Consider the following 27,572-nt stretch of genomic DNA (forward strand, 5'->3'; position numbering starts at 1 on the left):
CAACTTTTTATCTCGGTGGGGAAGGGAAAGGGCCATCAGGTGTGTGTGATTCACGTCAATTGCCAGACTTTGCCTGACCCTGGTGTTGGGACATATCAGGTAAATGGTACTAGGGTTAGTCTGTTGGTTTTCATATTGGAAGAAAGTGCTTGTGTCAGAGTAGGAGGGGGTTAGAGTTTCTGCGAATTCTATGGGGCCGGAAGGTAAAGAGGTGTTAAATGAAAACTTAGAACGGTAAGACTGGTAGGATTTGGGAGAAAAACGGGAATAACCGGGGTTATTACCGTGAAATAAACCAGAGGGATGTGGAAAAGAATTCCGGGAGTGTTCGGGTAGACCGCAGGAAAACAGCGATTCTGGGATAGATAATATTAGGGTGCAACCGGGTTTGGGATTTTAGGGAATTGGTTATGTACGCAAGGGTCGTTGGATCTAGGCAGCAGAGATTTAATGGGAGGAAGCGAGGCAGATGTGTTATAGCCTACAAAAGCTTTGTGGTTCACGTTCTCCTCTCCTTCTGCCACGGCACAATGTCGCGACTCACCTAGGGTACTTCGCCGGGCACAACCCCAGGCTGCCCCATCCAGGTGACCCTCTCTTGCTCGTCTGCTGCTAGGGTTGAGGTCTGAGAGTGTCGCCATTCCTAGGCCACCTGAATAAGTTCTTCCTGCGGTCTGCTTGGGAGGATACCCTGAGGTTTCTCACAATAGTCATCCCTCAAAATTATAATGAGGCCCAAGGTTATATACAAGCCTGGATTCAAAACCCAAGACTCCAACATCAGTACCATGCTTATTGATAAACTCCACGCTACCAATGTGTTTATGTTGGCCTGCTTTGATGAGGTGGCCTCTCTTCGTGGGTTAACTTATCCTTGTGCCCAGGAGTAGACCAGCTGGTAGTGAACATAACAATAGCTCTCTAGGATGGGCTTCTGAACTGTTGCAGGGATCGTTCGGTTCAGCCTTTGCTGAATGAATCGGCAGGGAACGATTAAGTGCAGGAGCACATTCCGTCTGTATAGCTATCGAATAACCACATGCCTCCTTAGTCTTTGGAGTAATGATTCTTTCTATGGGAGGGTGTAGGACCCAACCTCCTGGGTGAAGGTGCCCCGTGTCCATGCTGGCGGATGACGTCATAACAATGGCTGGTTCTGTTTGCACGGATATTGGTTAGCCTTCCAGTTCTGTTTCCTTACATTTAGCCCCTCTGTCTTGATTACAGTGTTGTAGAGGCACACAGAAGCAACACTGATTAGGGTAAAGTGAAGGCACGCTCAGATCTACCGACCCCTGCGTTAGCCCATTGGAAAGTGAATTTGTTAAAGCAGATTGGGCAGGTATCTCACATTGTAAGACAGAGGGCCTCATTACGGGTTTGGAGGCAGCCATGGAGCTATTAGCTCCATGGCTGCCTCCAAACCGGGCCCCATTACCGGGTTCCTGCAGTGAGGAATAACCGGGTCATTCCGACATAGGAGGATCCAGTAATTCCTCTTTGCAGGAACCATTCCCCATTCCCATTTGAGCCCCCATAGGGCTCAATGGGAATGGGGATGGAGGTAACAACGGGCACATTACAAGTGTCCCGTTGTTACCTCCCTCTTATGATATGATATGATATGGCATTTATAACGCGCCTATAAACAAGTGTTTCAAGGTGCGACGAGGCAAGGGAGGGGGAACAGAGGAAGACAGATAACGATCCTACTAGGCCAGGTGTCATTCAGATCGCGCAAGTGCATGGGAAGGGGAAAAGGGAAAAGTGTCGGGGTGCAGGGAGAGGGGATAGTGCAGTACATAGGATAGTAGGATAAAGAATAAATAAAACGGCCAGCTTGTGGCAAGTGCAAGGTATGTGCAGGCATAAGTGCAGGTTAGGGGGACTGTAGGGATACAGAAACAGTCTCCAAGTGCAGGGGTTGTCACGGAGGCAGTGTAGGTGAGCAACTGGCGGGGCCTGGGCCGGTGAGCAGAAAGGGTGGCCATGTAACCGGTGCAGTTTCAGCCAGAAATCAGCAGGGGAGAGGAAGAGAGAAAGCAGAAGCAAAGAGGAAGGTTTTGAGGTGCTTCCGGAACCGGAGATGGTTCTCCTCGAGTTTCAGGGAGGCAAGAAGGCCTTCCCCTCGCGGGACCCGGAAAAGACGTCTGGTTTTACCAGACGTCTAATCCGGGTGCCGCAAAGGGAACCTCGTAATCGGCCCTGACAGAATGAAGGGGGCCGGTCCCGTACCGGCCCCCTTCATGCCGTCAGCGCCAGGGTCGTAATGAGGCCCAGAGTCGTCTTCTGTGGAGAGGTCTGATGAAGAAAGTATTGTGGGAGATCCCACTGGAATCATTGGTTTACTTTGCATATTTTGTTTAAACATGGACTTCTTAATGGTGAGGTTAAAAAGAAACTTCCTAGATGAGGTGTAGGACATTTTTTTTTATGGTATTGTTTTTGTTGCCCCTCATCATAGCAACCTGCTCTGTTTTCTGAGTTGCTATACGTGCTGCTGGTTCAGTTGGCTCATTATCAACAGGGAAATGGATATTAGAATTCAATTGAGCGGTGTTCTGTGTCGATTCCGCAGGAAGCCCATTGGTCGGAAGAGGCACCAAACCAGTTTGCAAAGTAGGCCTCAACCTCACTTGCGGAGCATCTTCGAGCAGAGGCACAGTGGTGTGCCTTGGCTTGGTGCCTCTAGCATTCTGTATTAGTTCAATCACATGTGTCGAATCAGATTTACGCCAATTGAGGGGAGGGAAATATGCAATCAGCTCGTCTTCCTTAGCCACATTTATCAGCCTGGATTGGATAGCATTTAGCATTGCAGTGTGAGACTTCACTTCAGATTTAATGCCTTCGTATAGGGATACAAAGGGCGACAGCACATAGTTCACAGCCAAGAGAGCTTTTTTTTAGCATTATCCTCTTCGTCAAGAGTCAACTGCCTAGTAGGAGAGAGGGAGGGTCGGTGTTGCCAAGGCTGAGGGGCAGAGACATAAGAGGAAATAGACAACTCACTATTTTCATTCTCATCTTCTGAGGAAATTGGAGGGCGGGGAGGGGTGTTTGGGTGTGGCTCGCTGCTGCCTTATTTCTTAATTTGCAAACAGATACAGAATGCAACATTTCTGCGTACGACACACATTAATTGTTTCTTGTGCTAATGCCACGCTGTTATCCACAATGGCTGGTCTTTCGGGATGGTCGTTAGATAAGGAACAGTAGTTGTGGTGCAGGCAGAGGCTTTATTTGGATGTCACAGCAATTGGAACCTCTTCCCCCCGCCACTCGCCCCTTCCCCAGGTGAAAGAGTTCACTTGCCATCTCCAGCATTTGGTCCACAATATGCAAGTCTGATGGTTTAGACACACTTCAAAGAGTGTAGATCCTTAGGTTTGTCCCTGGTGTTCAGTCTGGAATGAGCATTTTGAATTCAAGAAGCTCATTATAGCCTGTGAATCAAGGACCAGCAACGCATCAGTTCCTGCAAAGCGGGGTCGGGTGCTGCGCTCGATACCAACATGAGACCAATTGAAATGGGTAGTGAGCCCCTTCCAAGATCCAAGCAGTGATGCTGGTCACTTCTGTGGTTTGCAGAACTTTAAACAAGACCCACTCATTCGACCTTTGAAAGGAAGCAAGGTACCAAAGATGTAAGAGGTGGTGGGACTCTCCAGTCACTTGCTCAATGCCAAAGAATCCCAGGACTGGGAGATGGAACAAAGTGATTCCAATCCATCAATTCTCAATTACTACTTCTCTATTTCTTCTACAAGAATGTTTTCGTTACTGTATTGAATGCACTGCTTTTCACATAATTTATTTTTAATAATTCTATATTTCTTTCCCCCTTCTTTATTGTTTTGTGTTGGTTGATCTTTTTTGTTGTTATTTTGCTATCAGGGTGAACCCCTGAACACTGTAGCTTTTTCTCAGTTTTTCAAAATTCCCTCATGATTTAGTGAAAAGAGATATCTACTCCAGAAAATAAATGCATTTAAACAAATGTTTTCCTGAGCCTTGTTGTTAGAAGATATGTTACAGATGTTAGGAAATAATGGGAAGTTTTTGGTGCAGACATGAAGATCTAGAAATTAAACAGCAAATCTGCCAATGATCTCTGATAAATGTATCTGACCCCTGATCCTTCTTTGTTATCAGTATGTCAGCGAGTACCTGGAGGGAGACGATTTCGTTGAGTTTGCCAACACAATTTTCGACAGCATCCTTTCAGATGATGTCATATGGGCGTGCTGCGCTGCGGAGTGGCTGAAGACGATGATGGAGGAGATGGCTCCACGCATTGAAGACCAGGTAAACCCTCTTCTGCAGTCTTCCTGGCATGTTTTGTTTTGGACCATTCCCTTCCAAAGGCACAATGAGGGCTCCTGGTCTCCTCATAAAGTGATATTGCAGCAAATGTCTAACACAGGTTAGCAAACCCCTACAAGTGCAGAAATCTTCTGCCTCTCCTTTTTTCCATAGCACAATAGCACAAGATTTAGGAGAAAATAATACATTCTTCATCGTAAATTGTCTTTGGCAAATGAATTTGGACACATTGAGAATTTTAGGTTTGCGATTTGCAGATTTCTATTGAAAAGCCATTGTTTGTAGCACTTTTTTAGATTTTTTTCTTTATAAAGTGGTTGCCATTTCCATAAATAAAATTGCTTCTTACGGATACAATCCTCCCACAGATTCCTCAACTTTGAAATGTGCCAGAGAAATGCCAATACCCCTGTTTCTATTGTCCTGGCCTAGTACCCCAGATTACATAGTGTCCTTCCTGATACATGGTTCCTTCCTGATACATTGGTTAGATTGGTTAGATTGGTTCCATGTCTTTCCTTCATGTCTATTTGTCTGCGTGGGTCTTTTCCACGCATTAACTACATCAGAGCTCTTTTCCTCGTTGGCCAGTACCACCTTGCTCTGCCCCTTGGGGGGTTTCAAACCCATTGCACCCCCCCACACACACACCAGACCAGTCACACCCACACTTTCCACAGTCTCGCTCACTGTGGCTCCCTATCCTTTTCCAGTTTGCGTTGTTGATGTCCCTTTGGCGCCCTGCCTCTACATGCCCACACCCGCCCACTTCCCACCTGCCTCCTTAGAAACACCCTCCCCACAATACTACCCATTGCGCAGTTCTTTGCTGTGCTGTAAGTGCGGCACTGTAAACACCCACACTGCACTTGCTGTGTGGCAAAGACATATCACCAGTTAGATCTCATGTCTCCAGTCCTCAATAATGCCAACAATGTGATTGCACTAGTCAATCTAAACATTTGGGCTGACAGATTATCAAACAAACCTGCATCACCCCTTCTTGGAGACATGAGCTCCCTGGGTGTCTAACAATCATTCCATGACCTACACACAGGCGAGGTCATATTTTAGATGTCATCATTTCCCACAACATCCTTTGACAAGGCATTTCATCCATATCAGTTCCATCATCAGACCATTACCTTAAGTACTGCAATCCGGTTTTGAATTGCCACACTTTTATGCTAAACCAGCTAACCCCATTCCCCAGACAGATATCATTTCGACTAGAAAAAATATTCTCCTTGGATTCTTTCTGTTTATTCTTCTACTGTTCCTTGGTCGAACAGTGAAGACCCAATGTCCATCTCTCTCCCTTCAGTCCCCATCATTAATACCTTAAACAAAATTTCTAAAATAAAATCCCACAACAAATGATTTGGTAGTAAACTCACAATCCTGTAAAGGAAAGGGAGAAAGCTTAAACATATATGGTGCAAAGAAGACACCCTCTTGAATAAACTTGTATGCTGTGAGAAACCTGAGGATATTCTCACTCCTACACCCCTAGAATCCTCTGCGCATTTGACCAGGGAAAGGCCATCACTCTTGGATCCTGACCCCATGGGCTGTTACAGCCAGTTCCCCTCTTTTCCCCACATGTGTCATTTGACAGTACTGAGACGAGGAAGAGGAGATTGAGAGTAATGAACACCACACATTCTCACCACTCTGGAATGTGACGAGGAAGCTGCCTATAGAGAGTTACAAGGGTCAGGCATATCCCTTTAATTGTGGTCAGGCAAGGCCCGTTGGAGATTCACTCCTGCAGCCTGTTGGGCTGCAGGTGTATAAAATTGTACCAGTGCAGCAGAGAAGAGAGCAGCTGGGAGACATGTGCGGGAGAAAGCAGCAGGAGCCCCTGCTACCAAGAAGGTAGCCGTGGTGGGACAGGACGAGGAGCCAGGACGCTGGCAACCTTCTCAGAAGGTGTACACAGCTGCTTTTCCAGGGAGCCATGTAAGTGTGTGCTGTCTGGGGGCCTCCGTGACCCGTGCTCGGCTGCCGGAGCTGTGGGCGAGCACCAAGAAGGAGGGACGCTGTCTGCATCCAGAAAGTGCCTCTCTGGAAGCTGGCGTGCAGAGGAAGACACCCAGTGGCAAGTGGAGAGTGAGAAAAGGAGACGTCAAGCCGGTAAGTGTCAGAGAAAGACGTGTGAATGGCGGGCCGCTCCTGCAATGCTATTGAACGCTGAACTTAATGGAACTTTACAAATTACATGAAATCATGTTTATTGAATACCAAACAAAATGGAACTTTAAGAATTGCATGAAGCAAGGTTTCCTAAATACCGAACTAGATGAAACTTTGAGAATCAAGCCGAACACAGCTTATTGAATGCCGAGCTAAGTTGAAATGCTGAAGCGAACATAACTTTAAATACAGTGAAATCAATTCATATTGTGAGCCGCCCAGACGAGAACTTCAGAATTCAGCGGTATGAATGCTTAGTGAACAATGAATGGAGAGGAATACTGAAATTAAGCATTCTATAGGTGGAATGAAGTAAACTATTTTACGCCCTTTTGAGCCCCTGCCTCGTCGTGCCACCGTTAGCTCTTCCCGATTCCTCCTGACTCCCACTTCCTCATTCCTCCCTCCTCCCATCCCACCCCTCTTCCTTGATTGGTCAGATCACTGGTTATAACTGACCTTCCCAGGGCAACCCCCTGCCCGGCAGTCCCTGCGGCTAAGGGCCCCTAGGCAAAGGGCGGCTCCCACTGAGGCAGCTCCATATCGTGTCTGCAGGTGTCAGCAAGGGAAGCCAGTGGCCAGCCGTCAACCAGCAGCGACTAAGTAAGGTAGGAGTGGCCTGGGCGAGGAATATAGCCTTCACTCTACCCTGAAAACCCTGCCACAAAGCAGAATCTCAGACTTAGGTGTGTTTTTCTCTGGTATTTAAATTGCATTGTGAAACCTAGGTCTTTTTCCCACTATGCATGACTCAGACTTTGGTGTGTTTTTCTCCGGTATTTAAATTGCATTGTGAAAGTAGTGCCGTTCTGTGGTTTTGTCTTCTTAGTAAAGCATTCATCTAGCAAATTTTACTACCATTGTCTGAGCTCCTATCGTCTTTTTCAATTGTCTACTATTGTCTCGTCTCTCCTTGTCTCGTCTGCTTGCGCCCCTCCCTGTGTCCTTCCCTAGTGTTCTCCCTTCCCCCACCCCGCTCCAACCCCTTCCTCTTCACTCCTCTCCCTACCTACTCTATGGTGCTCTCTGTTTATCCTATCTTTTCCTATCTTTTCTAACTGCTTCTCTATCAACTATCCTGCTCTCCTCACTAAATCTAGTAGGAAGAAGTTTAAAAAGGACATCCTGGTCTCCAATCCTAGCCTCCCTATCGCTGACACCTACACCAGTACTTCCTCCAGGCAAACCCTCACCGACATCCTCTTTGTCGTTCCCTCGCCAGACCTATGGACTCTCCATATGATCTCTGTGCTTTCTCCTTTCTCTTCTTCTCCCATTAATGGTGGCACCCGGTGGGAGGCCCTCCTGAACTCATTCCACTCCTCTATTAATGTTTACCTGAATTGTACCGTCTTGGTCCAAGGCCCTCAGGTCAACCTTCTCCTTTTTGATAGACGCTTCCCATGCCTCATCAATTTCCTTTCTTCTCCTGCTGTCCCTCTCTTCCCTCCACGGCTTCCTTGCCTCCCCCTGCTGTCTCCTCCTTGGCTACCTTGCCCTCTCCTCCTTCCTCTTCTGCTCCCCCTCGGGCTTCTTCTACAACTCTGCAGGGCGTACCTCTGATTTGTACCCCTCCCCGGAAGTCCATATTGCCACTCTAAACTCTCGCTCAGTTGTCAAACGCTCCCCTGACATCTGCCGCCTCCTCGAAGAACTTGACCTCGATGTCCTCGGTCTCACTGAGACATGGTTCATGGCCAGCTCTGTCACGAGATTTGACACTCTCCTCCCAGAGGGCTACAAGATACTCTCCGTGCCCAGGTCCAATGGTTCCGGAGGGGGTGTAGCCCTGATCTTCCCTGAGTGTATTCCTGCCTCTGTCATCCCTACGCAGGCCTACTCCTCTTTCAAATGCCTTGTCTGCAGGCTCTCTTTCTCTCCTAGCAATTCTCTTACTGTGACTACCATCTGTCGGCCACCTGATCAGATCTCCTTCTTCCTCTGAGTGGGCAGACCTCTCCTCTTCCCTCGTGGTCTCGACCACTCAACTCCTCCTTCGTGGAGACTTTAACATCCACCTGGATGCTTCATGTCCTTCCTCTGTACTCTTTCACAACTTCTGCAACTCTCTCACTCTCTATCCTCCCCTCTGGCCGACTCACTCTGCAGGGCACACTCTGGATGTTCTGATCTCTACAGACCTTCACCTTTCTATCGCTCTCACCACTCCACTCTCATTTCTCCTTTCCTCCCAGCTCACTTTCTCCACCCATCAGGCCAAGCCAACTCCAGCAATACCACCTACCTTCTCGGTTATCCGACTTATGAAGCGTGTGTCAGTTGAGGCTTTCGCTGCCATTTTCTCACCCTTCTCACCCTTCCTCCCCCTTCGGCTGACTCACACCCTGACACAGCCCTCTCTATGCTCCACTCTGATATATCTGATACTCTTGATGTTCTTGCCCCTGTCATGAGGATCTGCTTGAAGCCAAAAGCCAAGTGCAATTCCTGGTATGACTCAGACCTCGTCACCCTTAAACGCAAGTGCAGGGTGACTGACAGGAAATGGCGTGCTTCCTGTACATCCTCTGACAAACTGGCCTCCTGCCTGCTCCAAAGGCAATAATGGCTCTCTGTCCGCACCAAGAAGATAGCCCTCATCCAAGCCTCTGGGCATCCAACAACTCGGGCAAACTCTTTAAAATCTGCAAGGGGCTGGCCAATCCTGCTGCAGTCCCGTCCCCTCCCAAACCCTCTGCACGGCCCTGGCTTCCCATTTCATCTATAAAACTCAGAACATCCTGTCCTCTCTCTCTTCCTCTGCTCCTCCTACCTCTACTCCCCTCTCTTCCTCTGGCCCTTCGGTGGCCACCTCTCCTCCCTCCTCGGCCTTTCCACTGTTCTCCCCAGACGAGGTTTCTAGACAAGTCTAATCTATGAAGGTCTCGTCGAAACAGGTTCTCCCTTGTTCCCCTAAAACCATCAAGGACCACATTGACACCCTGGCTCCTGTTTTGGCTGACTTCTGCAACCACTCCTTTGCCACTGGAGTCTTCCCCTCCCCCCTGAGGTAGGGAAATCCCACCTTAATATAGGGCAAGTTAGGCCTTCTACCATCCTAACATTTAATTTAATGAAGTATTTTTATTTGCATTTGAAGTCTGTTGTCTGTGTCTTACTTCATAATGCCTTCACAATTCCTAATTCACCAGAGGGTATATCACAAATTGGAAGGAAAAAAGAAAGGATTTCTTCCCAAACTATTTCAGAATCATAAGACAAATCAGCACAAGTATTTTGTCTATTCCACCAACTGTCCAATCATTCACATGAATCTCTATGTTTAATGCACACATTCCACCCACAGGCTTCTTCACAGCTTATTGATGCCAATGGTCTCGGAAGTGATGTTCCTGGTACACATGCAAAGAGCCATCAGTTCCATTTTCCTCTGTTCTTTTTTTCCATTTTCAGAGACGCACAAGCTTTAGAAGCTTCATATTTTTTTCAGTTTTTTTTAAATGAAATGGCTCATTATAAATTTTGCTTTAATCTCTGCATAGATTAGGAGAGGCAACAGAAATTTACCAATTTACCATTTTCCTTAAAATTACCAGCACAAATGTACCAAGCAAACGCGGGTGAAAAGAGGGCGGGAGTTTTAATAGCCCTACATAATAGAATACAGGCAAAAGTACAGAACTCCATGGCAGACAAAGAGGGGCGGTATCTCTTCCTTAAAGTCGAAATCGGGGCAGGAAATTAACGCTAGCGTCGATATACGCTCCCAAAAAGGGACAGGACGGCTACCTAAGAAGGGTTCAGACGACGTTGGAGGAATTCGCCACAGGGGAAATTATATTAACCGGAGATCTGGGATCCCAAATTGGATAGGAGCTCAAAGATGCAACAGGGGGCACATGCCCTCTCAAAAGCCCTGAAAAAGACATTTGAAATTCTAGCACTCCACGATATATGGAGAGTCATAAGAGGGGAACCACAGGGTTTCACCCACTACTCACATGTACATAACACTCAATCTACAATAGACTACATATGGGCCTCCACGAGCCTAATGGGGAAAGTAGGGGACATTGACGTATTTATTTATTTTATTTATTGCATTTATTATACGCTCAAACCCTTGGGTGTCACGGCGTAGGTTACAGAAGGCTTGATTACTCTGGTTACAAGGGATAAGGACACTTTCTTTGTTTACAACATGAGAAAGATGTGAGAAACATGAACACATACAACATAGCAAAACGAACTGGCCATCATAAGAAGTTAAGCATAATTAAAAATGGCGAATACAGCAGATAGGAGGGTACTTGTGAAATGGAGGAAGTGAAGGCAAGCAGGGTTTCTGGTGGCACTGGGGACGATGAGTAACAGGAAAGATTAGTATTTGTTAAATAGCCAAGTCTTTAGGAGTTTTTTGAATTTAGGGTGAGATGGTTCATTTCTCAGTGCTACTGGGAGGGAATTCCAGGTTTTAGGCCCTGGGACCGGGAAACTGCTACCTCCTGGGATAATGAGTTGGGACGTGTTGTTAGATCTCAGGGTTCTTGTCAATGAATTTGGTCTTAATGTATTGTTGAGGTACACAGGGGCATTCCTAGCTAGGTATTTGTGTGTAATGCAAAGAGTTTTGAATAGTATTCTTGCTTTGATGGGCAGCTAGTGCACCTCTCTTCTTGTGTTGGAAATATGGTAAAACATTTTGATGCCAAGAGCTGCTCTCAGTGCTTTATTTTGTAGGAGTTGGAGGTTTGCTAAGTTAGATTTTGACGAGCCTAGTAATAGCACATTACAATAGTCTAATTTAGACAAGATTAAAGCCCGGGCACGAGTGATGCAGGTCCTATCTCTCTCTCGGACCATGCACCGAATTATGGCAACAATGAATATATGCATGACCCAGGGAGGTGTGTGGAACTGGACATTTCCTACAGGACCAGCTCTTAGCGGAGTCTATAAAATACAAGATTGAACAGTACTTTTCAAGCAACAATATGGGGGACACCTCTCAAGATATCTTATGGGACGCCTTTAAGGCAGTACTACGGGGAGACCTAATAGCCATGAAAGCGAACAGGGATAGACAAAGAAACAGATGGGAAGAAGAAATAGAAGAGAAAGTGAAAGGATTACAAAAAGAAATGGCAAACAACCCCAGCAGGAGTGTTTAACTAGCCCTCAAACACGTGCCAGTTCAATTGGGGACGTTGCAAAATAAGAAAGTGGAAGAAACGCTCTAACACTCAAAACACTCTTACTATATCAGGGCAAATAAAGCGGATATGTTACTGGCTAGGCAATTGCGGGAAAAAGGGTGGAATAAAACGATCCTAAAACTATGGGTCAAGCAAGGCCAAATAAAGACATCGAATGAGGACATGGGGGAGATTCTGAGGGACTACTACCAGACCCTATACAGGTCAGACGATCCGTGGGTGGGTTCACAGAAGAAATATCTGGAGAAATGTATTCTCCCCCAAATCATGGAGAAGGACAAGACACTACTAGATAGGAATATACAGGTTGAGGAAGTTATAGGCACAATTAAACAGTTACCGAGGAATAAAACACCGGGTCCAGGTGGTTACCCCGACTCCTTCTATAGAAAATATCAGGACATCCTAGCACCAAAACTAACTGACCTGTTTAATAGCTTCAAGATTAAGGGTGACATAACCAGATCAATGAACAAAGCTAAACTGGTGGTATTCCCCAAACAGGGAAAGGACCCAGCACTCCCGGGGTCATATAGACCAATAGCCTTAATAAACCTGGACGCAAAACTACACACGCAAATCCTGGCAGACAGGCTTACACGTCTACCCCCAACCCTTATAGGCCCAGACCAACCAGGCAGACCTCAGACAACACGCACAGGGTATGCCATCTAATTGAGAAAGCAGAACTGACTCACACCTCAGCTATACTCGTGTCCCTAGATGCAGAGAAAGCTTTTGACAGGGTAGAGTGGTCACAACTCTTTCTTTCAATGGAACAAATGGGCTTTGGGGCGAGCTATTTACAAGTGATTAAGGCCAACTACAATTCACCAACACTGCTGGTGGCCATAAATGAAACTTTGTCGGGAACAGTCTCCTTAAGTAGAGGCATCAAGCAGGGATGCCCGCTCTCACCCTTATTATACGCCATATTCTTGGAACCTTTGTTGGCTAGGATCCGGGAAGCGCAGCAAGTGAGGGGGTTCGAAATGGCGGGGGATGAACATAAAATAATGATCTTTGCTGAAGACATGCTAATAGCTCTGACAACCCCAGAACAATCTCTACCGGCCCTGATAAGCGAACTAGAACTATTTGTGTCCATCTCGGTTTTGAAAATCAACAAACAAAAATTGGAGATATTGAACGTAACAGAAAACCCAGACACAGTTGAAAGACTGGCCCAAGTCGACGCAACTGAATAATGCAAAAGGGGAGATTACATATTTAGAGATTAAATTAACAACCTCTATGGGGCTACCTGAGACTTCTAGAAAATCTTAAATTATATGTAGCAAAATGGCGCCCCCTAAGGATATATCATGGTGGGGCAGATTGGTTGCAATAAAAATGACAGTATTACCAAAACTCCTCTACCATTTCGAAGCATTGCCAGTTAGGATTCAAAAAACATTCTTTAGATCACTAAATAAAATAGTAAGTGCATCTATCCGGAAACAAAAACCACCTAGGGTCTCAATGTCTATGTCGACACTAGCAGCACAGAAGTTTCAGGGAGGTCTAGCTCTTCCCCACTTTTGCAGGTATTATGAGGCATCACAGCTGTGGGTGATAAGGGAATGGGTAGCACACCCACCCCAACATATATGGGCCAAACAAGATAAGGCTGTAGCATGCTCCCCTCTCTCGAACCTATTATGGGCAAACAAATGATACCAAACACAAAAAAAACATGAAGTAATGGCAGTGGGGATAGAGATATGGGATAAAGCGATCAAAAGAAGGGCCTTAAAAACATTCTCCTCCCCGCTCTGCCCAATGTTTGGAAACCCAGACTTACGGCCGGGAATGGAACAAAAGACATATACCAGCTGGGTGAAGGTGGGCTGCTGTAAGATTAAGGATATGTACGGGGCAAACAGTGATAACATATCCGGAATGCAAACAAATCCTGGGGATAACAGACAAAGAAGAATTTAAATACAACCAACTAAAGCACTGGATCTCCTCCCCCCACATAAGAGAAGCAGCAAGAGGACAATTGACACCCTTTGAGAAGTATATGACATCAGACACAGGTTCAAAACACCTAGTCTCGAATCTATATACATTTTTGAACGATCAAGGGGACGAAGTAAGATGAAACTACATGAAACGCTGGGAAACAAGTTTGGGGGAAGCCGTTACAAGGAAACAATGGGAATATATATGGAGAGTTATCCCAAAGCGTACATGCCTGATGCAGGTGAGGGAGATGTGGCAGAACATTCTGCTCCAGTGGCACTACACCCCAAAAGGCTGCATGCAATGTACCCAAGTACCCGTCTTGAATGCTGGCGGGGATGTGCTATGAAGGGGGACTGGAGGCATATCTGGTGCAGCTAACTGATTATACAGCAATTTTGGGGGAATGTGAAAGACCAGGTGGCCAAAATTGTACAATGAATAGACCAGGTCCAGGAAAGGGTATGGATGGCCGGAATGTGGGACCCAGGACAGGGGGACCACACAAAATCACAAAAAAGGGGAGTCATGATCCTGGTAATAGCAGCATGGTTAACGATTGCCCAACGTTGGAAGCAGAAAGCTCCTCCCAAGATCTACGACTGGATGCAGAAAGTGTGGCGAATCGTCTCCTTAAAATGGATGACATATAAAGTTCAAGGAACAGCAGAAGCTTTCCAGAAAGACTGGGGGCAAATTCTAACCTATTTGCAGAGTGACTATATGCTACAATGGTGCTCGCATAACATTAGAATACTGGACATTTTGTAAGAACTACCGGGACCCCAGATTAACTAAAATCAACACCACCGACGGGGGGAGGTGGGAGGGTGCAGGCTCTGGGGGGAATGCAGAAATTGTTTATAACTATATGACATCTAAAAATCCATAAAACGTGTAATAAATAAATAAATAAATAAATAAAAAGTTCCTTCCTCAGGAGAATGACTCCCTTCTCCTGGTACCTAGGTGGTATATAAAAAATATGTTCTCTTGCACAAAGGGTGCCAGGGGGAATGACTCCCTTCCACTGGCTTGCGTGTTCCACACAATGTTTTCATAACTCGATGCGTTGCACCAGGAGAATGACTCCCTTCTCCTGGTACCGGTCTGTAGAGTTCACACCAAGATCAGGCGGAATGACTCCCTTCCCCTGGCGTTGCAAGGGGTTTTGTGTCGTCTTCAGGAGAATAATCCCTGTCTCATGGTATTTAAAAAGCTAACCCTCTAGGATATTATGGAATTAAATATTTTGCAGCATAAAAAATCAAGTTTTGCAGCAAGAAATTGCATGTATTGCAGCATTTTGCGAGCCCTCTTAATCAGGCAAAAATGCTGCATTTTTTATGCCGCAAAATATTTCATGCCACAATATCCGTGAGGGTCTGAAAAAGTTATCTTTCGTGTCCAGAACTAGATGTTTTGCCACTTTCTCTCAGTAGTAGCAAAGTTCCAAACCCTTCTGGTCAATGGACTTATCTTTGCCAGTCCACCCAGGAAGATCTTTTTTTTTTTATTTATTGTGCAGTAGCCAACATTTGACTTTTGACACATTTACAACAAATAGAAAAGATAAATAAAAGTAAAATTCTTCAAACAATTTACAAAATCCACATCAATAAAATCTCATCATTAAAAAAGAGAGGAAAAACAAAAATAAAAGAGATAACAAGCTAAAAAGCAAACTGTTCTCCCAGAGAAATCAATCAATCTATAGATCCAAGTTTCACAAAAGAGAGTTCTCCAATATAAAAAACAAATTAATTGCACATAATCCATTAAGGACCCTCCATAGTAAATTTGGCCCGCATGGCACTATTACTAGGATCTTAATTCATACATAGGGGAGACTGGATCACTGATTCAATTAATTCCTCTTAGAGCTCTAATGAGTTCCATGGGGAGAGCAGATTCATGGCAGGAGGATAATCTTCCCCAGAATGCATCAGAATCAAGCCAGGATAGTTGATGGACAAACCTGCCAAATCTTCTGACCCTCATATTCCATGTACCCTGACAACTAGATAATAGATGCTTTAAGGACTGGAAGACCTTGATAGAGCACTTATCACAATGTGGGTCAATTTTCCCTTCTCTATCTCTAGAGGCCAAGATCTCTTGAGTAGGAAGTAGATTTAAATGAAATCTAAGAAGAGATGACCCAAAACTCAGATCAGGTGTTATTTTTAAATGAGCGGGAACCAAAGAGAAAGACTTATCGATCACAGAAAAAGAGGCAGATCTTTTTGTCCTCTTCATACTGTCGATCGTATCAATCCAGTCTCTTTGTTTCATCTTTCGGTTTACTCTGTCTGGATTTTGGAGCAATAAAGTCGAATCACAATCCGCTCTCTCTAAAACTTCCAGGCATCTTTGCTTAAATTTAGCCAAGAATAGATTTTTTCCCTGATTTAATTCACCTGCAATTTCCTCAAAAAGTGAATTTTTAGGAGCATCTAGAGCTGATCTATAAAAAGTTAACCACTTCCATTGAAGCTATAATCTAAGAGACAGCAGTCCCAATTCATAACGAAGAGAGACTATTGGAACGCAGTCCGGGAGTCCCAGGGTACGTTTCCATAACCTGGCTTCCCAGGGATCCCATTCAAGGTCCATTCCTAAGATGTTATAGTCCAGACCAAACAGAAGAATCGGGATAACTTTCCCTATGTAAAATTTCACCAAGGGGAGAATAGAGAATTTGCAAAACTGGGATTTAATTTTTCTCATTTGTGCTCCCAATTTTACAACTTTCAGTTCCAACAAGCGCACCAAATTGCCTTTCGTTGGGAAGGAACTGATTGGGGCTCCCCGGTACGTTAACTCCGAAACTACCTCATTTGGAAGTTGATCCAAAGTCCAGACATACTGTTTAATTATCTTTTTTGGGTGTTTAAATCTAATTATCTTGGACTTAAGTGGATTAATAATGAGGTATTTATTTCGGGCATAGTTTTCTAGGGCAAACAAAAGACGCTGGAGTCCTACTTGGGAGTGATCAAGAACTACGACATCATCCACGTATGCCAACCAATTAATTTTTGTTTTTCCTAGTAGTGGAGATATTAAACCTATTCCATTCATTGCCTCAGCCAGATCAGCCATAAACAAGATAAATAAAAGGGGAGCTAGCAGACAGCCTTGACGGACCCCTCTCTTTACACCAATCGGATTTGTCAAAAGGCCTGATCTACCAAGCCTCACCTGCATAGAATTGTTGTAATGTAATTCTCTCAGTATTGACAGGAGAGTAGGAGGCAGACCCCATTCGTCTAATTTTTTCCAAAGAAGATCCCTGTCTATCGTATCAAAGGCTTGGGAGAGATCTAACCAAGCACCAAAAAGTGGTGAGCCCCCTCCTTGGACAGACGGAGAGATCAAGGTACTCAGAACCAACCCATTTAGAGAAGTAGATAGACCCTTCCTGAAACCTGATTGTTGTCTTGGGATAACACCCATTTTTTTTGCCCATGATTCCAATTCCCCTAAGATGAGCCCTGTAAAGATTTTACTGTCTGCATCTAAAAGGGAAATTGGACGATAATTGGCAGCTAGCAATCTATCCCCCTTTTTATAGCTTGGTATGACTAGGGAATTTTTCCATGAGTCCGGGAAGCTCTTCTGATCAATGATATTATCAAAGAATTTCTTTAGGATCTCAGCCCATAGGGAGGGGTCTTTTTTAAGGATTGAATTACTCAATCCATTCAGTCCCCCCGCTCTGGAAGTTGATTTCCTTATCAACCTTTCCAGATCCATGGCTGTAAAGTCTAAGGACCACCTAATCAATTTGTTCCTCTCCTCAGTTATGCCATTAGGTGAGTCGTAAAGATTGGCATAATGCTCAAACCAAGCTTGTTCTTGAATAATGGCATCCATTTTTTGATTCCTGTTTACCTCTCCTCCCCCTGTCCAAAAATGTCTTGAATTTCCCCTCGAGAGAGCAGATAACATTCTTTCTCCATTTTGTTGCCAAATAAGATACCTATGAGCCCTGTAACAATTTCTATAGTTGTTCTTAAGAATTCTCATGCCCTCCTTAAGTTGAACCAAATCTATACAGGAATTCTTTAGCTTCGTTCTTTGCTGTCTAAGATCCTTCTTCCTTTTTACAATCAGCCTTAGGAGTATGCTTGTGAATCCTGTGAGGTCGCTGCACATTAGAATTGACAGGAGCCAAATTAGAAAGAAAGAGAGAAAAGTCATCCGGATTACAAAAGTTTGACAGTTGTTGATCTGAAGATTGGTTCACCCTGCCCCGCAGTTCAGAGTTTTGATCACCCCCCCAAAATAGTACCTCCAGAGCCGCTTCAAACAGAAGAAGTGCTCTCAGAATTTGATGGTCATCTATATTCCCTTTCCCCACTTGAAAGTTTGAGCAAGACTCAAAAATGCGCTGCGAGGCAAAATGTAATCAATGGTCGAAAAAGCAGAACCTCTGTTCCACAATGGGGCACTGGGGATGTCCCCCCCTAACATTACCATTGAACATTTCGAGGCCCCATTCATGCATAAAGTCTGTCCAAATCTTCCCATTTGAGGTTTTCTGGCGGATTTTTCCTGAAATACGGTCAGTTGTGGAGACACACTGGGAATTAAAATCACCATCATCGGCAGGACTGCAAACAGTCTACCAAAGCGTTCGAGAGATTAAGTAGAAAGTCTGGGAGAGGGATGGCACTGGGGTTCCAGTAAACATTTATGATAAACCAAGTACTCCCCTTGATGATCCCTCTTCTCTTCACTCTTACCACAAGAATGCCATCTTTATTGTTCCATACAATCTTTGAGTTCTCAAAAATCTCATTGCTACATGCCACAAACAAACCCCCTATGGGTCTGCCCCCTTCTGAACCCCGAGCTAGCTGCTGAAAAATGGAGAAGCCATCCAACCCAACTACTCCAGTTAACCAAGTCTCTTGAAATAATATTAGTTCAGCTGATTTAAATAGTTGCGATTTCCTTGGTTCCTGGGAAAAAGATGCATACCCTCTGGTGTTCCATGACAGTACGTTAATTTGAGCCTTCCCTAGAGTCTCTGCTGGGGAACACCCATTTTATGAAATACCTCAGAGATTATCTCTGGGACCTTTTCCCACATATTCGAAGAATTAGAGAAGATTCTTTCTTTTTTTGTTAATTTCAATCTTCTGCTTTTGGGTGTCTAAAGAGCCTTGGCTCGGCTTTATTAAAGTTGGGCATATCTGGGAGATCATAAGCCCTCTCTGGTCCCAAGCCATTGACTCTCCCAAGATCAAATCAATACCCAATCCTGACTTCAGGGTAACCTCTGCAGTATTTGTGTCAGGTCCAAAGGGAAAACTCACCAAATCAATGTCTGCAGTAGTAAAATATTTGAGGGCTGGAATCATCTTCATTTCCTGCAGAATTGTAGATCGATTCAACGGAATTGTATTTTGGGAGCTAGGGGATTTTCTTGAAAGGAAGACTCTATGGTCTTTTAGTTTCGTGTCAACATAGGAAAGGCTCTGCAAGCCTCTCATCTTCTTATTGATATCATAAATGCCTTCCCTGGAATTATTTCCATTCTCCCTTTGTGGGTTCACCGCTCCCTGATCCCCAGCAAGGGATGTTTCAGGGTTTTTATTCAGCGGTCCTCCGTCCTCAAGATTTATAGTTGCCCCTGTGATTTCCACCCCATCTCCAGTGTTCATGCCCTGATTCCCCACTGGGTTTACAGAGGGACAACTTTTTACTTTTTTCAAGAAAATCTGAGCAATTTTTAGCGGAGGAAGTTCTCCTCGGGTTCACAGTGCCCTTGTGTTGAGGTCCCAGAACCTTCTCTGGTAGTCATTGGGTTTATTGTTGCCACTGTGATGAGGAGGTTGTCCTCAGTGGCCTGGTTCACTCTTGGTAGGGTCCTTTGTGCAACCCAAATGAAGTAATCGGTGGGGGGGCAGGGACCACCTGGAGAGCTGGTCTCAAGGAAAAATCCCTCCAGGGGGAAATAACCTTAGCAGTTGGTGCAGTCCAAAGTTGAGGAGACAAAGTGCCACAATGAGGAAAACACCAATGAAGCAGCTGACCCAATGTCCAGCGCAGAGGTATGTTGAAAAGCTGAATGCGCTGCGTGGAGGAACACCAACAAGGCTGCTCATTGATTTCCCTGCACGAAGGTACGTACTCCACAAGAACAAGCACACAGAAAAGCTGAGCAAGGAGGTAGGTGGGACCAAATGAGGAGCTCCAGAAGGTAGGGAGAGAAGGCGCGGAAGGTGACTGAGAAGCACAGAGAGCCGGACTGCTGGCAGAATGAAAAAAGGGGGGGGAACCTGGAATAGCGAGCAAGGCCGAGAAGAGCAAGATGGGGCAAAGGCATGGGAAGGAAGAACATCGAAGAGAGGGTAGCACAACCACGAAGATGGTTGCAGCGCACCGCTTGCTTATCTATATCTGAGTGTTCATATTTCTCGATTGAGGTTTCCTGAATTTTGATGCCGACGTGATGACGTAACTGCTTCCTGTGCGCAATTGGGCGCCATCTTGGTATGGGAATACCTTTTCCAGCGTTTCCATAAGGATACACAGCTCAAAAGGGTGCAAGGTCGGAGGCGACTAGTAGACAGCATTACATCACAGACTCTTCTGTGGTGCTCAGTGAGCTCATGGGCACTCCTCATGCCTCCAGTGAGCCACCTTGTGGCAGTACTTAAGATGTGGTTACTCTTCATGTCTCAGTATGTTCTGCAATATCCCATGTGCTACAAGAATAAATGGGCTTACTTTCAATGAAATGGCTAGGTATGGAAGGGGGGGCTAGGGAATGTTGGGGAGTGATGTGGCTCAACGGGCTGGACCCTAGGTGGTTGTCCTTGTCCCCAGAGGGCGAGTACCTCCCCATGAGGTCCTCCCGTATTAAACCACCCCTAGGGGGACTAGCGGCCGTACCTCCCCAGCCTCATGGAAAGTGCTCCCCCTGGAAAAAAGTGGCAACACCTTGAGATTGATCACAGCGCCTGGTCGCTAGGGTTTTGATGAATGCATCTATGTCTGAATCATTTGAGCTTTGCACTGGCGATAGAGCCCATGGCATACCTGATAAGGCAGCGTCATAGATGCCGGGGGAATCCACCTCACGGGACCCCAGAGATCATCTCGTTATACCCCAATGATGTATTGTCATATATTATATATCCATACATGAACTTGGACCCTATAATGGAAGATATCACATGATTTGGAGAGTTCTCAGGGGTTACTGGGAATTATACGAAATCTGAAATGTTCCTCCTGAATGCCAATACGGTGCGGCCACAGGGAATATACCCCCTGAAATGGGTACCTGATAGGATCAAATACTTGGGTAGAGTAATATACAGGGGCTAGGGTATACCGCTGCCACTGGTGGACAGGCTAGCCTTGGGCAAAATGTCACTCGTACCCAAGTAACTGTATTTATTTGTGAATGTGCCTTTATGGCTGGGAAAAGGGTACTTTACCAACCTACATGGTGCGTTGTTTCAGTTCCAGTGGCATGCAGGGGCAGTCCGCAAATAATAGGAGGAAATTGCACTACCATACGAGGGGGATTTGCTGGCCCACACTTTGAAATCTATTGGATGGCTGCCCAGGCACACATTCGCCACCTACTGTTACGGCAACTAAATGGCCCTGGCACATGTTTAACTGGAACGCTTAGCTGCATTTAAGGCAGACTTTTAAACGCTTCTCCTGAAAACCTCATACAAAGACGACTGCCCATATGACCAGCTGCAATCCACACGAACGGCGTGGAGGGCTATATTTGTGAAGAAGGGTGTGCAGCGCCCATTTTACAAATTATTACCACTGTGGAGGTCCCAGATCTCCCGCCCACCTGGGATGACAAGCTTTGTGCGCACTGGGCACAGTTGGAGTATCACACGGTAGAATGACTGTTTCCAGATAGGAACATCCTAACACTGCACACTTGGAGAGAGGGCCATAGGGGTACACCCACAGAAATGCTATTGTTTTATAGAGTGATGGCAGCAGCCTCCAAGTGGCGGTAAAGCTACCCCATTGAGCCCCCAGAAAAGGAATTATTGGTCTTCATCTCCAACTCGTATGGCAGTCGTAGAATACTAGCCTGCCTCTACAAATTGCTTGTGGGAAACAACCCAATTGCAGTAGCCAAAGCAAGAGGGAAATGGGCTGTGGAAATGGAGGAAGGGATTACTGATGAAATTTGGGGTAAAATGTGTTTTCTGACCAGGTCGGTCTCGTTAAATACGAGGTTTAAATTGATACAGTTTGAGATACTCAATAGGCTACATTACACGCAAGATAAACTTAAAAAACTATACCCTGACAATGATGGAAGATGCCCAACATGTAAATGTGAACATTCCGATTATTTACATATGTTATGGAGTTGCCCTGGCCTTCTGGAATTCTGGGGACAAGTATAAAGTAATAGACAATCTGCTAGGATTGTCCCCTATGAGTGGTTTGTCTGGGATTTGGAATACTGTTCCGGAAAGGCGCAAGAGGACCTTCCTCAATGTAGAATGTATACTTGCTACACAGTACATCCTGAAGAAGTGGAAATACCCCATCTCCCTGCAAGCAAAAGATTGGCTAAAAGAGCTAACATGGGCAAATGGCTGCGAAGAGACGCTAATCGGAATGCTACATGGAGCGCTAGACCCAGAGATATCTGGTGTGAGGTTTGTATGTTTCTAGCCCAAGGCCATTCCTCTGTATAATTATCTCATAGTGTAGCAAGGGATGCCGGACACAAGACTGATATAGCTAATGAAAATGTTATACAATGCCATGCCCAGCAATGTTCCAAACTGTAATGATTCATTGCTGAGTGTCTGCATCTGCCAAGCAAAAAGAAAGTTTAAAAATAAAAAAAACAGATCAAATGACATGATCCTCCACAAGGCGCTCATCTTTCCGAACTTGCGGTTCGATCTCCTCCTTACACCAGGCATGGCGCCTCATCACACAGCATGCCTGGCTTCTGCCAATGATGCACACTGGTTTTCAACTGCCCATCTTTCCATGCCTTATATGTGCTTGCCCCAAATAACTGTCATCGAAACTCCTGGTGTACATTTGCAAATTGCTTCTTATGAGGGCTATAGAGATAGTTACCCCTTTGGGATCCAAAGTGGGGTCCTGCAGGATATTCTCCATGTAGCCTACAGATAATTCTCAGCCTCTCAAAGTCCAATGCCTAACTTCCGAAAAAGAAGATCTAGATGGTTAAAACCACTCAAAGACTGTTAGTTCTTCTTCTGTTCTTCTACTCTCCGCCCTCTGCAACTTATCCAGAACAGGACTGCGAGACGTGTCCTTGGCCTCAAGCCCAGGGATCGTATCTCTCCAGGACTGAAATCTCTGCACTGGCTCACAGTGGCGGCGAGGATTAAATTCAAAACCCTCTGCATTGTCCACAAGGCCTTCTGGGGCCTGGGGCAGAAATACCTTCAACTCTCTCTTCCTAAATATCTTCCTTCTCGACCTCTTCGCTCTTCCGGCTCCAACTTCCTCAGGGTCAGTCGCTTCTCCAAGCAACGAGTTGGTGGTCGATCTCTTTCTTCGGCAGGGGCCTCCCTCTGGAACAGCCTTCCTGCCTCCCTGAAACTTGAGGGCAACCATCTCAGGTTCCGGAAGCACCTCAAAACCTTCCTCTTTGCTTCTGCTTTCACTCCCCCTCTCCCCTGTTGTTTTATTTTCCTAACAGATACTGCACTGGATACCTGGCCTTCCTCTGATCTTGGGCCCAGGCCCGCCAGTTGCCCACCTGCACTGCCTCCCTGGCAACCCCTGCACCTGGGGACTGTTTTCTGTATCCTTACAGTCCCCCTACCAGCACTTATGTTCTGCACTTACCATACACTTGCCACTTGCTGGCCGTTTTTATTTATCTTATTTATTGTACTATCCCTTGTACTGCACTCCCCCCCTCTCCCTTCCCCCTCGCACTTTTCTCTTTCCCCCTTCCCATGCACTTGCGCGATCTGAATGACACCTGGCCTAGTAGGATCGCTGCCTGTCTTCCCTTTGTTCCCCCTCCCTTGCCTCGTCGCGCCTTGAAACACGTGTATAGGCGCGTTATAAATACCATATCATATATCATATCATATCAGGGGGACTGGCTGAGAGCTTTGGACCATCAGAATGCCTCTCTGCACATCTATATTTGTCACCACAAACAGTTGGGATTAACAACCACATCTAACTGCTATCAATACGGCGTCCTCAATTTGGTATGAGCCCGGCCACTCAGGTCTTCACCAGTGTCATCCCAGCTAGCAATGCTTTTTCTGCAATAAGGCCTCATGCACATTTATCTTCACCAGCACAGTCATCTCATCCAAACCGGAGATCTTCATAGAGCTCAGCAATCTCTTCAAAAGACAGTGAACCTATTGCTCTCCTTGGGCCTATCAGTGAATTTCAAGATGTTGACTATATCTCCTGCTCAGACTATGCAGTGCATTGGTCTATTGTTGGACACCAGACACGTTAGAGTGTTCCACTTGCAGAGAGGATCAAGGCTCTTCAATCCATGAACTCTCTTATGGTGCAAACAGTGGCCCTGGCACTCAAATTCCATAGCACTCTAAGCTTTGTTTCTTTTTGTTTATTGGTGGTCCTCAGGGTCAAGCTCAAATTCCATAGCACTCTAAGCTCTAATCTTTGTTTCTTTTTGTTTATTGGTGGTCCTCTGGGTCAAGCTCTGTGTAAGCAAAACGCAAATGCACCTGGTGTCCTATTGTCGCCAAGAATGACATCCTCAATCGATGAGTATAACAATTCCAAAGCATCTCAAAGAGGACTTCTCATGGTGGTCAACAACTCATTGCTTATTCAGGGGAATGCCTTTACTAGCATCCATTGGGACATATTCCTACCTATATGTTTGGTATGCTATGATAAGGTCTCTTCAGAACCATGACCTCTAGGGGGATCCAGAAGCAGGGTAAACACAACAAGCCCATCTAACTGAGGCTACCTAGATCGCCCTCAAGGTGTTCCTGCTGTCACTAACAGACAATATCCAGCCATGTTCTACCTGAAAAACCAAGAGCCCCCAGCTATCCAGGCTTCCTCAAGTATTATGGAGATGTGCTCTCAAAAGCGATAGGTTCCCTGTACCCATTTATGCAGGATCACTGAGGTTAGGGCAGACAGCCTTTGCAGACAGACGCTAGCAAGCTATGCCCCAGTGAGTGGGTATTTTCTGCTTCAATTCTGGATCAAATCTTTTCACAATCGGGCTGTACAAATACGGTTCATAGTGATAATTTCGACTACAAAAATGTCGAAAGTCAAAATTTTGAAAAAAAAATGTCGAAAAAAAAAATGTCGACTTTTTTTGCAATGCATTTTTTTTCGAAATGGGGGGGTTCCCCCCAGCCCCCCTTTTTTAATTTTTTTTTAAATTTTTCCCTTTTTTTAACTCCCGAACCCCTAAAATAAATATATAATTTAAAAAAACGAAAGTCGACATTTTTTTTTCGACATTTTTTTGTCGACATTTTTGTCTGTCGACATTTTTTTTTCGAAATTATGACTGCCCACCTACAAATACAAACCAATTGTGACTCAGCAAATAGGTAGTGCTGCCAGTATGCCTCTTGGAGGGCAAGGAGGGTTGACTCCCTCAGGGGGCACCGTCCTCCTCTAGTGGGAGGATCAGTCCCTCTATGAATATTTTCCCTCCCTCTAATGGAGATGGTGCTTCACATATGGTGTCAAAGTTCAAACTATCACATGACCCTGGCTGCCCCCATTCGACTAAACGAGTACAGGCACTTAGACTTTCAGAATCTTCTCACTGGCTTCCAGTGTTACTTCCGGCACAGAAGGAACGTCTTTCTCAGCAGCGGAATTGGTCCTTCAGCCACCCCCTTAATCGATGTTCTTAGCTTCTTAGCCCTGGGGATCTGATATTGGTCATCTCGGTCTTGTGAATGACAATTTTGCAATTCTAAATGTGGCGAGAAAGGGGGTCCACTAAGAATCAGTACACAGTAGTTCTCACTGCAAATGGAGAGCACCATGAGGGCAACGTTCTGACACTGGTGCCTGGGTAACATAATAAACCCCCTGGACTATTTGCTTGATGTTGTCCTATCATTTACCGCTGACTTGGCCACATCCACCATGAAGGTAGATCCTTGCAGGGGTTACCTTTCAGTACCTACTACATGACAGAGTCAGTCAACTTTTCCTTATCAAATCCATTCCTTAAGAGGAATTTCTAATGGGTCTGTTCCTACCACAGTGATAATTTGTTATTTCCACCAGGTGGCACAGTGCAGTACTGCATCAGCTCCACTCAGTTCCTCAATGTGCCGCGCTCCAGACATGCAGGGTAATTCATAGAATTTCGCAGAAAAGTGTCGCAAGCGGCTGGCGCAGAGTGTCCGCGTGCGATTGTCTGCGCCAGGCACGTGCGCTAAAACCGATTTCCGCGCACAGCGTATTCATGGATCATGGATTCATGGATTTTAGGCTCCCAAACCAGCCGTGGCGCAGAGTATCGCAGCGACCCTGCAGCAGCGCCAGTAACGCCCCCAAGAATGCCCTCGCGCAAGGAAAAGCCATCAAAATCGCTAAATCATCGCAAAGGGCTGCGCTAACCCTGGACCAGTTTACAGGGCTGCCAAACAAGGAACGCAAAGCGGGTAACGTGCATATCAGGGGTACGCGTGAAGTTATACACGCGATTAGCCAGGGTGCCAGGGTACGTGTATTTCAGGGGTGCGCGGGAAGTTCAACACGCGATAGTCCAGGGAACGTGTATTACAGGGGTACGCGGGAAGTTCAACACCACCCCCACCCCCCAGCAGTGCAGGGGCACCCTCCACCAGGCACCCACCCATGTCTCCCACCACCCCCACCCCCCAGCAATGCAGGGGCACCCTCCACCAGGCCCCCACTCATGTCTCCCACCACCCCCACCCCCCAGCAGTGCAGGGTCAACCTCCACCAGGCCCCCACTCATGTCCCCCTGCACCCCCACCCCCCAGCAGTGCAGGGTCACCCTCCACCAGGCCCCCACTCATGTCTCCCACCACCCCCACCCCCCAGCAGTGCAGGGGCACCCTCCACCAGGCCCCCACTCATGTCCCCCTGCACCCCCACCCCCCAGCAGTGCAGGGTCACCCTCCACCAGGCCCCCACTCATGTCTCCCACCACCCCCACCCCCCAGCAGTGCAGGGTCAACCTCCACCAGGCCCCCACTCATGTCCCCCTGCACCCCCACCCCCCAGCAGTGCAGGGTCACCCTCCACCAGGCCCCCACTCATGTCTCCCACCACCCCCACCCCCCAGCAGTGCAGGGGCACCCTCCACCAGGCCCCCACTCATGTCTCCCACCACCCCCACCCCCCTGCCACCATGGGCAGCCCCCACCAGGCCCCCACTCATGTCTCCCACCACCCCCACCCCCCAGCAGTGCAGGGTCACCCTCCACCAGGCCCCCACTCATGTCTCCCACCACCCCCACCCCCCAGCAGTGCAGGGTCAACCTCCACCAGGCCCCCACTCATGTCCCCCTGCACCCCCACCCCCCAGCAGTGCAGGGGCACCCTCCACCAGGCACCCACCCATGTCTCCCACCACCCCCACCCCCCAGCAGTGCAGGGGCACCCTCCACCAGGCCCCCACTCATGTCTCCCACCACCCCCACCCCCCAGCAGTGCAGGGTCAACCTCCACCAGGCCCCCACTCATGTCCCCCTGCACCCCCACCCCCCAGCAGTGCAGGGGCACCCTCCACCAGGCACCCACCCATGTCTCCCACCACCCCCACCCCCCAGCAGTGCAGGGGCACCCTCCACCAGGCACCCACCCATGTCTCCCACCACCCCCACCCCCCAGCAGTGCAGGGGCACCCTCCACCAGGCCCCCACTCATGTCTCCCACCACCCCCACCCC

The 27,572-nt window shown here is 46.7% G+C and overlaps 1 protein-coding gene across 1 annotated transcript in view; it reads left to right on the forward strand.

The window, feature by feature from the left end:
* The first annotated feature begins 19,685 nt into the window (after positions 1-19,685).
* The window catches only part of LOC138467356 (maestro heat-like repeat-containing protein family member 2B), a 239,651-nt gene continuing 231,764 nt past the window's right edge, over positions 19,686-27,572 (forward strand). The window contains exon 1 of the mRNA XM_069607321.1: positions 19,686-19,850. Coding sequence (XP_069463422.1) covers positions 19,686-19,850 — 165 coding nt within the window. The remainder of the gene's footprint in view (positions 19,851-27,572) is intronic.

The sequence above is a fragment of the Ambystoma mexicanum genome, chromosome 4q (genome assembly GCF_040938575.1).
Source record: "Ambystoma mexicanum isolate Mex_15411 chromosome 4q, UKY_AmexF1_1, whole genome shotgun sequence".
Classification (NCBI taxonomy): domain Eukaryota; kingdom Metazoa; phylum Chordata; class Amphibia; order Caudata; family Ambystomatidae; genus Ambystoma; species Ambystoma mexicanum.